The 12,804-nt window shown below is 38.1% G+C and overlaps 1 protein-coding gene across 1 annotated transcript in view; it reads left to right on the plus strand.

Moving 5' to 3' along the window:
- Positions 1-12,804, plus strand: part of ntrk3b (neurotrophic tyrosine kinase, receptor, type 3b) — a 180,190-nt gene that overhangs the window by 66,209 nt on the left and 101,177 nt on the right. Inside the window, exon 4 of the mRNA XM_044370105.1 lies at positions 9,155-9,223. Coding sequence (XP_044226040.1) covers positions 9,155-9,223 — 69 coding nt within the window. The remainder of the gene's footprint in view (positions 1-9,154; positions 9,224-12,804) is intronic.

The following is a 12,804-nucleotide window of genomic DNA, read 5'->3' on the forward strand; positions in this document are numbered from 1 at the left end:
CCTCTTTCATTCATCTTACCACCTTGCAGAAATAACAAAATAAATGCTGTGTGGAGATCAGAATCAGCCAAACAATGCAATTGCATGGAGACTAATTTGTTGGTACTATTATGCTGATAGTGGAATTCATAAAAAAATATATTGAAAAGGCAGGATTAAGGCCTTACATTCACATTCCTCATCATTCACAGCTGTTGCTGGAATGAAAGTAACAGATATTATGTGTATGTTATTAATGTTGAGTCACCATAAGGCCTGTGTTTACAGAATAGCTATGGGGCTGGAGATTAAGTCATTTATTTCCAGATACTGAATGATTCAGGTAGCAATTTGTCCCAGAATGAATACACATTTCACCACTTTTGAATGAAGAACGTCATATTCATATGTTAGGGTCCTTTTTAACAATGTGGGTCTGATGATGCGTCATTTGGTTCAGACTGAAATATCTCGTCAACTACTAGATGGATTGCCATGAAATAAATTGTCCTCAGAGGATGAATTCTACAATGACAAGATAGATTGGTACAAGATTTCGTATACACATTCATGTTCCCGTCATGATGAATTCTGTGTGAACACACCTATAGTCTTGTTAAAAACTGCCTCTAAGAGGGTTTCATTGAGTTTCTCTACCACTTTACTTCACACTGAGTTACATCTATGTAGAAGTTGTGTAGTACAACCATAGTACAGTCTGCTATGCTGTTTATCATCAAGAGCTGCTGTTATGCTTTTGACAAACAGTTAGGATCATTCCAGCAGCTGAGGGTTGTGTACCTTGCTCAAGGGCACTTTGATAGTAGCTAGGTGCTGCATATTCACCCAGTTTTGGATGTGGAGGAGGAATAAACAGGTTTAAAAGCAGATGAGAAGAATTCTGCTGCGAGATTAGCACGACACATGCATACACATACCACAACCAAAGGATTTTTCTGAGATTAAAGAATCGACTATTTTTATCCCCCTTTTCCCCAGAGCCAACCTTACCTATGCTTGATGCAGATTTGGGGCGAATAATATTCTCGATTATAATGAAGTGGTGGCTGTTTGAAGTTTCTCCTTGGCTGTTTTGATGAAATGAATTCCATACGGTACCTCCAACACAATTTATGAGGCTCACTCCCCCGTTTTGTATTTTCAGTGATTGAACTGCCTAAGGAGGGAGATTTGGAGCACATTCATTCTAATTCATTTATCAATAATGCTATACAAGCCCTGTCTCACTGAAACACATGCATCACAACATCATGAGATGTATCTTTTTCTTTTTTCATAAATGATTTACAGTCTGTCTTCACGTTGGATTGGTGGTAGACCAATCTGAGATGTTTTAATAGGACACAGAGTTTAAAGAAGAAGATATCAGTATCTGGAGTATGTTGTTGATGCTGTTGAGAAGATGACAGCCAGTAACAGAGGGTTTACTGGTTTGATCAACAGCTATGACAGGTGATTGTTTTCTACCCGTGAGCAAGCCCCCAATCTTCTCCAGAGGCACTGCACTGAGGCTGACGCTGCACTCTGTTGCTGCCTGTGTCTGCAGCACATGTGCTGAATGTGTAACTAGATAGGAGTATGTGAGAAGACAAACTCCATTTGCTTTGTGCAAATTATTCATTTTTAAATTATTTCCGACTTTTTAGCATTAATAAATCATTACCTCATTGATTTTGAGACATTTGTGTTTAATTACTGTAAACAAATGAGAGCAGTGGCCTGCCAGCTTTTGCATGGCATTTTACACAGTGTGTCCCCAGGTTAGATTTTATGTAAGTCATCTGGATATCCTTAAAACTTAAAATAGCATTGCTTCATGGCACAAATCAGGAATGAAAAATGTTTTGTAGACAGTGAAGTGAAAAGCTGATCCTCTTCTGTAAGGCAAAAAAAAAAAAAAAATCTGAGGAGATGAGTTGGCTTGGGGCTTCCCATCAATAAGCTTTCATCTTATGCAACTTTATGCAACCCTATGGGCAGACATCCACACCTGGCAACTACGGTATGGTTGAGGTTATGGTTTATAAGAAGACGAATGTTCATTGTTCTGCATTCTTGCAATATACCTCTCTACATATATGGCACACTGCTTCCTGCCTTGACACTGAACGTTTGCATCGGACATACTGTACATTATGAAGTGCAGAATTGTACAATATGAATGTAATTCCTAGGGATCCCGGGCTGGTTTATGGTAATTATAGTAAATTGAGTAATTAAGTTTATGTAAAAATTCCAAATTTTACATATCTGACCTCTCTATAAATATTTTTTTGTTATTGCTGACTTTTTGGTAGTCTAAATGGATAATCAAGTTAATAAAAAAGCATGTAAAATGTACATGTAGTAAAAGATCATTAAATATAAAAAGCCAACTATGAAATCTACAAGGCTAAAGACAATTAATTATGGCAAATAGAATTAGTACAGAAATTAACAGTGACCAAAAATGATTAATTTAATGTGATTAAACAATCCTCCATTTAAGCAGTGAGTAATGATAACTCATAGTGAGTGTATGTAGGCTATAGGTCAGGTTTATTCAGCCATTTACACTGGAGGTCTTCCTTCCAATTAAGCACAACGGCAGCTCATTTCTCTAGTTTCAGGTGTGGTACTTGGTGGATTGTGCAGACACTTGAGTCATTGTGGGACATGTTTGAAAACCACTAGTATAACTTTGTAGTGTACTACTGTATATAGTCAGCCCAGTCTCCTATGAAAGTATCTGCAGGGGATGATTACATAGTTAATAACAGTTAATAATTATAGTTATCAACACCTAACATTTTCTATATGTATACAGTAAATATTACAACAATCTATTTTTGACTTTTACCAAGTGGTTCAGTTGCTAACTTAAAGGGTACAAATTGTGCTTTTTGTGATTTTCTATCATTTATATACTGTTATGATGTTGGATATCTACGTTACACATTGCCAAAGGTTCAAAACATGAGATTAACCTATGTAGAAATTCTTCCTGCATGTCAAAAGCCCAGCCTTCAGCCCTGAATGCTTCGATTGTGATGCTGTTTTCTACCTTGCCGACAAGCTGACGATGGCTCAGAACAGACAGAACAGCCGTCTGTTCCATAGCCTTTGTTGCTAAAGCTGTTGCTAAGGTTTTTCCATGTGTTGGTTGCAACATGTACAGATGTATTGGAGTTGTTGACATTTCGAGTAAAGAACAATAGATAGCTATACTACTGTACAAAGATACACCAGTAGAGCTCCTAATTAAAAATAGACCTGGAAGGACCTGGAAATGTGCATAATGAATCACCTTTTACGACACCATCACTGTAGTTACATGACTATTGCAAATGGTTATACAATGGTGAGATCTGGTTGACAAGTGTCTGCTTTTTTATAGGAGAGCATCATTCCCCCACAAAATGAGCCATTAACATATAATATATGGAATTCAGAGATAAATATACAGTATGCACACATACATCAGAATATTAGATCTTTGCAAATTCGACAGCACATAAAGTATTTACACATAAGGAGAAAAGAAGACTGGGTTGGTGAAGCTGCAGCATTGGAGTGATGTCTGTTTAGTCTTTGGATTGTGTGTGAAAAGGGAAAACAGGGAAATAACAGAAATGGAGAACTAGAACCATCTAGAAATAGAACCATCAAAGTGTTTTAAATAGATTAAATGAGGTGTATTTCAGGGCTTACATGATATGCATTTCATGGTTTTGGATGAAGAAGGTTGCTACTTGTAATGGTAATAACTGACAATAAAAAAAATAAATAGAAAAATTGGTGATTTACACTTAAATGTAAATGAAGTTCCAGTGAGAGGTGTGTCAAAGGTCATAGCCTCCAGGTAATACTTTAAAGCACTAAAAAGATATCTACAATATTTCAGATATGCATTCTCAGCCTCTGACAGAGGCAAAATATGCATATCAACATACATTTAGTACTCTATCACGTGTATTCAGGCAGGATGCATGCAGTGGCTTTCAGCTGCAGAGATGATGGTGCATTGGACCAGTGGACCATGAGACACGTAGTTACACTGCATGGGATGAAAAGCATGAAATAAGTTCAGAGAATTATCAGGCAGAGACATGCAGGAAGCTGGAGTGGCATAGACTCATGCAGACCTTATTAGTAGCTTGAACTTCTTCTTTGTGACCTCCCAGCTATAGGACAGTCTTGGGGTTGCAGTAAGTTCTACGTCAGCAAGTTAGAGGAACTACTTATTTTGAGAATACATTTGGTGATAAGCGGTAACGGCTTTGATGTTTTAGGCACCGGATCGCCATAATAAATACAGACATCCGCTATAGAAAGGCTACTGAATAATATGTGTCAAAACTCTCCAACCCCAAAATAAGAAATACATGCATTACTCCTCATTCTCCTCTCTGTCTTTGATGCTCAAGTCAAGTTCTTGTAGAGTGAGTCTCCTGGTAAATGTGTTCTTTTTCTGGGTGTTTGGATGAATAAAGACATGAATGAGAACTGAGAACTTTGGGCTGAATCACTATCTTGTTGTATCAGTCAGTGATAGGGAGAAACAGAATAAATATATCTTTTCATGAAAAAGATTCAGATTATTAAGAGTTTATGTCTACTATGTGATAATTACCCTATTAAGTAATGTAAAACATACCATTCTCTGATTTTTACATGCTGCACTGCTCACTAGTTTTCTGTTCCAGACAGGAGATGGCCTAGTTCAAAGTACTTCCATCTTTATATTATTATTGCAACATTTTTTCATAAACTCTGCATGGGTGTTGTATAAGAAAACCTTCCTGTTTGAAAATGTCAGCCTTTTCAAGACTGAAGTAAAACAATTTCTTTTAAGACTGACACCCATGATATATTAAAGTTAGACATCATTATTTGAAAGGTGTGTTTTTGGAGCTTACACAGTCATCGGAGTTGCTCATAACATAAAGGGCTCTGAGACATTTCAAGAAAAAGGAAAAAATCTCCTCATAAATTACAAAATGCTGCAAAAGAAACAGAAAGACAGGCAAGCGATTAGTTGCTGCACCAAATATCAGCAGCCTCTCCTCAGCCTGGCAGTTGACGACTAGATTTCACGACGTCCATATTGCTGATCCGTTGCGACACCTCCGCTCAGTGGCTGTCTGGTTCTCCTCTGCGTGGTCCTGAATGTCAATCTGCAGAGCTCCCCCACACTCAGACAGTAGCTACCAGTGATGCTGCACTAATTAGCCAACCCTCTCGAGTAGCCAAGCCTTCCCAATGGCATCTGTGCCAAACAGAATTATTAAAGAAGGAGGGAGGGGGAGTTGCACCTCCTCTGCAGAGGAGCAAACACCCAAGTTCAGTTTAGCATTCACTTCGTCGCCCTCTGGCTGGGGAGCCAATGTTGTCATCAATATTAACACCTAGATACATCCGTCTGTGTAACGCATATTTTTTACCCCAACCTAATGAAAATTTCATGTGAATCACATAATTATAATTCCTTATTCAAATGAGCAGTGTCTGAGAAGCAGAGATGATTTGTGGCTCAGTGACTGAAAAGCTGTTGTGTGGATGCTGATGCTGGATCTGTTTTACAGTTTGGTCAAAGTAATGGAGGTCTCGAGGTGTGTGTGTGTGTGTGTGTGTGTGTGTGTGTGTGTGTGTTTGTTGGGCAGCGGTATATGTCCTTCCAGGCCTGGAAAAGGGAACTGCCGAGCTTATAAATAGATTAATTTTCTACACCGCTAATTTTTTTAATTTAATAATCATTGGCCCCCCTTTCCACAGCGCTTGGCCTTCTTCACCTCCTGTCTTCTGGCATTCTGTCGGCTTTGATGGCTTATTTGCTGATTTGTTTATATATTTATTAACTCATTTAACCCACCCCCACACCCCCCCCCACACCCCCAATCCAATTTTAGCTGACATTTCTTGTCGAGATGCGAAGGATGACCTTTGAAAACAGAACACTTCCTGTCGGAGATGTGAAGGAGGTCTCACTCTTGGCTCAGAAAACACTCTTCCTCTCCTCTTCACATATCTCTATGCAAGGACATAGGGAGGAAAACAGATTCACATTTGTCAATTAATTGAAAGGCTTATGTGGATTAGTATTGTTATGGCTATGTATGAAGTAGATAAGTATACGGTACGTTTGTTGTGTACATGTATTTTGTTAGTCATTTGTAATACTGACATTTCAGGATCTCCACAAACAATAATAAGAATCATAAATAACATCTAAATCAAACAAGCATGTCAAAGATGAAGGGAACAATGACTAATTGTGAAGTTAAAGGAATAGTTTGACATTCGGAGAAACAGGCTTATCCAATTTCTTGCAGAGAGTTAGATGAGAAGATCAATACTCCTCTCCTGAGAGCGGTATCAATCTTCTCATCTAAATCTCGACCAGAAAGTGAATAAGCCTGTTTCCCAAGATGTCAAACTATTCCTTTAGATGTATATGTGTGGCTTACTTAACATGAATTAACCAGTTTTATTAGTATTCTTTGATGTTTTATGGCTACTGTTTGTTCAGTATATTCTAGCCAGCTGGATAGTATGTAGTAGGCTACTGAATTAAAGAGGATGCAGAATTTCATCATTTTCATGAGTGATTGAAGAATGTGTCATGAATTTCAATTTAATTTTCACAAAACTTCACACACCCTGGTTTGATGAACATATCATATACCAAACTCCTATTATGATTCTTGCATACAGTAGCAAACTAATGATCTCCCATAAATAATTAAAACATAAAAACTCAAAACGGTTGTCTTTAAATTTACTTCTACATATGTAAATACTCAGCAACAAAGCAGAAATGAATAGTACATTTCTTAGTTTTATGGTCATTTCTGTTGAAAGCTAGTAGCTAGTTGTTAATCTTCTGTTGGGGCTCCAGCTGCTGGTCCACAGTCCAGAGACACTTCAGGGCTCCTTGAGATGGTTCTAAGAGTCCTCAAGGTGGCTCCAGGGGCCTGTGTGGCTTTCAGGGTCTCTCTCTTTTTTTTGTGATTAGACTCCCCAGAAATGATCCTACTTGATAGACTATTCTAATTGGGGGATTAATTGAAGCTGTCAGTTTGATTATCAGATACAAAATCAACAACAAAAACTTCAGATGAGGCTCTGCGGTCTGATTTGTCTCTATTTGAAGGCGCTCTGAGGTCTAATGTATGTATATTTGGAGATCTTTGGTCTAATGCGTGTCTATTTTAGTGTTTGTCATTTGACGTGTGTCTATTTGGAGATCTGTAGTCTAAATGTGTGTCTATTCTGGGGATTTGACGTAAATGTTGAGTGGCCCCAGCTCCACATCACCTAATGAGCTGCTGTTTGCTCGCCCACCTTTTCTCTCTCTCTCTCTATTTCTCTCTTTCTCTCTCTCTCCCCGTAATATATTCTTTCAGTGTATAATACAGCCCCTTTGGGACCACAGGTTTTCTTTGGGAGGGGAAATTTCATGCAGCGTCTTTACATATTCTCACAGAGTATTCACACTAACACACATTTCAAGGTGACAATATTTAACCAGTGTGTATGACTTCATGCAAGCATGTGGTTGTAGTACTCCTAAGGGTTTTTACCTGTGTGTGTGTGTGTGTTTGTGTATGTTTATGTGTGTGTGTGTGTGTGTGTGTCTGTGTGGGTGAGTGGGTGGGTGTGTGTTCCTGCAGGTATGTGTGTGTTTGCATATGCATGTGTGATTGTATGTTTGCATGTGTGATGTTACAGGAAATAAGAGAGACCTGCAACATCCTTAGCTCCTTGTTGCCATGGCGACACTTCTGGTTACAGGAGTATCTAATAGGTCTTCCATACAAATTAACCTACTTTGGTGTGTGTGTGAGTGTACTGAGTATGCGTCATTATGAATTTAGTCAGTCATGTACATAGACATTTTTAGAATAAACCCTAAAACAACTATTACTACTACTGTTTGCTTTTATACTGCAATGCATATTTACATTTTTATATGTTTTAATAATCACATATTGTTCAAATCAGTATTATATTTATTTATATTATATTGAACATATTATCTAGAATTGTATTCTTGCTTTATGCCTCATCAAGTTCTCTTTCTACACCATAAATTGTTTTAATCCCAATTTCTTTACACATACATAACATGTTATAGTGTGAAAAACATCTGTTTGATCTGTCATGTTTAAAATGCCCATATGCAGTATTCTCATATGTATCCTGATTTTCAATTGCTGTATTCTTTAGGGATTTGTAATGTTTCACTGTCTGCAGTAAAAGCCGGTCTTATCTTACTATATGTTTGTTGTATTCTGTGTCATTTCAATTAGCATGGCTGAATAGATCATCCCTTGCTGCTCTAATAAAGACTGTGAGGTGTGACATTAGGTGGTGTGTTCAAAGTGACAGTAATGTGCAAAGTGTGAGTCATCAAGTGAGTGCCATCCACATCAAAGAAAACAAATGATCTGATAAAATGTTGTTCTTTCTTTTCTCATGATGTAATACATTAAATGGGCTGATAATAGCATTTGATGGTGCACTTCATGACAAATTGCCATGTTAATGCTCTTGCAGTGATGTTGTATTTCTCAATAAACGTATCGACAAATGCCTCATGTTCATATTTAAACTGATTCAAGGTTCTGGTCAAATCACTTGTAAGTCTCTGGCTATTTGCTATTGAATTTGGTGGCTTCCTGAGCCGGAGGGGTTCCTTAAGTCAATTGAATTATTTGACTTGAAAGCGGTCAACTTTCTTTTATTGAGTTGGCTGAGCCCTGAAGCTCCACACAACCAGGCCTGTTTCCCTTTCTTTGTCAATAGTACTTTGCTTCGTTCCATCCATTAATGCAGGCCTGTGAATTCACTTCCCTATTTTCCCCTCATTTTATTTTATTTTAGTTATAGATTCATATCACACTGCAAATATAAGTGCACAGTGATGCTGGGCTGAGACAAGAAAACCCAAAGAGGCTGAAAATTTGATTTTACCTCAAAAGGAAGAGAAAAAGTATCAAAATGACCCACAGAAAGATTTGCTAATTGGGTTTATGAAACAGAATGACATCAAAACTACAAGAGAGGAAATGGTGCAAAAACAGATCAGATATGACGTCAAGCGAGAGACATAAAACAATTCATATAAAATAATTCACTTTAACTTTGTCTTTGTTTTTTCTTTCCCCTACAGAAACTTGTCAAAGAATCCTCTCACCACTCTGTCATGGCAGCTCTTCCAGCACCTCCAACTCTCAGAGCTGTAAGTCTTTCTTCCCTCGTCTGATCTCTCTCGCTGGCTTTTGTTTGTATTTTATTAGAGCAATTTATCATCGCTCCCTGTGCGCTATCTGCCTCAATACAAATAGTCTTCAATGGATTCCATTATAATTCCTGTCTTTGTTGTACAAAACCTCTAATTTGTCTGAGCCCATGTAAAAGACTGAACCTATAGGCGGCATAGTGGCACTGTGATCTTATAAGTCATTTGTTGACTCAATTAACACACACAAAGGAAATGTAATGGCCTGTTAGGAGGAGGGAGTGTGACCCCATTTTCTTGTTTGTCATGAATATTTTAGCGATCATTGTGTTTATGAAAAGAGTTTGCTCTTTCACCACCACTGAGAACATTGCGATGTCGACCCGCTTGTAATTTACACATCATTACGCCTGTCAGCACTGTCCATCATTTGAACCTTCACTATGCTCCGAGCACAGACGCTGCTTCCTGTGCCTCCTGGCATATAAAGCTGAGGTATAGCAGGACGTGATACAAGACTATTTCAAGCAGGCCTCTTTATTGTGCTATTTTCAGAGGTAGAAGCAGGGCGAGTCCTCTGAGAGCACGGCACAATGCTGATCTGGGGTAGTCCTGCTTCTGCATGCTCCAGGCAGCAGAGCGGAGGGAAAGCCCTGCTGACATTGACAGCATAGTTTTGCATTTTGGGCATTTAGCTTACGCTGTCATCCCGAGCAAAACTAATCCCTTGCACATGCAGGACCCACCGATAACACAGAAAGCTCATTCTTATCCATCCTGTGTAGGAAGTAATTCACACTAGACCCCATACCAGCGTTACACAAGTGTCATCTCACTATGGGCCCTCATCAGAGGCAGATGGGTCTCTGAATCCCTCATTGTGCCCGTTATTGGGTTGTGAATTTCATTATTCTCTGGAACTTTTGTACTTTTTTTGTATTACAAGCTGTCCAATTCGGCTTTTGTAGAAGCTAGTTTGGCATTTAGTTTATCTCATTGCTGCTGCTGCTGCTGCTGCTGCAGTGTCTCAGCTTTGTGTCCCATGCTTCAATATGAACAGCATGTGGACTGCAATATACTGAGTGGTGGAAAAAAGTATGCAGATCTTTTAGTTAAGTTAAATTTAGAAGGGAGAAAGATTTAAAGAGAAATTTTTCTGCATTTCCTTTTTTTGCATTCTCACTTATTTGAAGTGGGTGTGGCTCAGTCAGAATATACTTCAATGCACCAATCAGGATTTAGCAGCATCTAAATCAGAATCTGATGGTGGGTGGTTTGTTTACTGTCAATAAAATCAAAACAAACCACACCCACACTGTCCTGATGAAACACATTTTTGAGTGTTTAATTGTTAAAAATTTTTTTTAAAAAAAATCACTGAATATATTTATTTTAACTTTGATTGTGCTCATTTAGTCTTAGAGTATTATCAGCAAAGTGTGCTTACTGTACATATCAACAGTGAAAGTATAGCCCCTTTCGGAGTGTTATATTGTTGTAATTGGATTTGTGTATTAATATGTAAGCATCATCTTGATGTTGTAGCTGGTGAAGATGAGTAATGGTGTATCATATGTTACAGGCTGATAATATGTTTTATATGTAAAATATTAATCTGCAAGTAGCTACTAACTATAGCTGCCAAATACATAAAAGAGTCTCTAAAATATGATGAGGCAGAGTAATATCAAAAATAGAAATTCTCAAGTTAAGTAACTCAAAATGTTGCAGCACTCAAGTTCATTTAATTACTTTCCCACCATAGAGTACATTATATAATGCAGCTTTAATTTCACACATATATACAAGAAAAACAAGATGAGCGTCACTTTGCCTACAGACAATGTGAAATGTATATTATTACAGTCCAACAGTTAAATGACCTTAAATTCCTTGAAAGACTACATCACATGCAACAAACTAAAATAACTAGTGCAGATCCTTTCTTAACCAAACCACCCTCACAGCTCACAGAGCCGGATTTGCTCAGATGTGCAATCCTATTTCTTCTTAAGCAACCATTTTAGATGCGAACAAATGGTGTCTTTGTTGTTCTACATGAAGAGTACGACCAGGGCGATGCCAGTGTTTCCATAGTGAATGCTGATGAGGAGCGAGGGTTTATGTCTATTCCATTTGGTGTGTTTGGCTAAGAGGTGTCAGTTGGAGTGGCGTGGCGGCACAGACGTGGGTCGAGGCGTTATGCAAGAAGGAAGCCATGTGGAATCAAGCCTCGCTAATAGGAAATGAGTCACTCTATCATGGACAGAGTCTGCGACGTGGTCCTGACATCATTACTCTCCTCACTGTCTATGTGCTCACCCAAACCATATTAGCTTCATGAGTGCCAATCATTCAATCATGCCAAATGAAGCGTGCTCACTGGGTGGCTATTGCCTTTAATTATTAGAATAATACACAATGCAGTATCAATGATAAGTGCTCGCCCGTACTGCTGAACCACACTGATATTATGTAAATAGAGAAAGATCAAACCAGCTGAAATAATTTCTGTTTTATGTGACGAAAGGAGAGCATGGCCCTTTGCCATGACACTGTCGCTACACCGTGTTATCTCAGCCACTCTAGGCACTGTTATTGCAGTTGTATTTATTTTTTGTTAACAATGATAGAGTACCATTTTCAAAGCTGCTACACAGTGACAGTGACCTGCAATGAATAGGAAATTTCACAAATTGTTTTTTTAAACCTGGAATTACACCCATAAGCATTAAAATAACAATGTTCTCATTGATTAATTCATTGAATATTTCATTAAGGTCCATTGCATCCAAGTTAACTTCTAATTGCTTTCATAACTTTTTGTGAAAATAAAATGAGAATAGCAAATGGTGTGTGTATATAGAAATTACAATTAAGAAAGGAGGCAGTTTACACACATCAAATATGCTCACTATAAAGGCAAGACAGAAAAGTGAAGACAGGATTGATTCCCTACTTAAATCACCATTAAACAACATGTAGTTTCACCAAGCAGTCTGATTTGCCAAGTTTGGAATTACATGCTATATTTGCTGCCTTTAAGTACAACTTTAAAACTAATTAATTGGATGTAAAATGTGTACTACTCAATAAGAAGAGTTGTATCACCCCTAAAGAATCATTGGACCATTTATTCAGCTACTTTAAGATGAAAGCAAGACTTTTCTGTTAACCTCAAACAAGATCAGCCTCTGAATGTGTAGTCCACTCGAATCAAATCACAATTGCAATCAGTCAACCTGTATGATGAGGCAACAGTTTAATGTGAAGAGAAAAAAAGTAAGTCTGTGTGTGTGTGTGTTTTTTTTTTCTATATCAGGCATTCCTTATCAAGCCTTGTAAAGAATAACAGCCAAACAGTTGCTTTGTTTGCAGGTTGGTTGCACAGATCTTTCACACTCCCTGCAATATCTTAATATCAGTAACAATGGCAATACTATCAGTGAAATCTCAATAATCTCACGTCTTTTGTGGCTCCTGTGAAAAGGCCCCACCATCACATTGAGACTTTACAATAGAAGTCTGCTGTGTGCTGCCACTGGATGAGACACAGATAATCGGCTCTGCCTCTTTGTCTA

Source organism: Thunnus albacares, chromosome 1 (genome assembly GCF_914725855.1).
Source record: "Thunnus albacares chromosome 1, fThuAlb1.1, whole genome shotgun sequence".
Classification (NCBI taxonomy): domain Eukaryota; kingdom Metazoa; phylum Chordata; class Actinopteri; order Scombriformes; family Scombridae; genus Thunnus; species Thunnus albacares.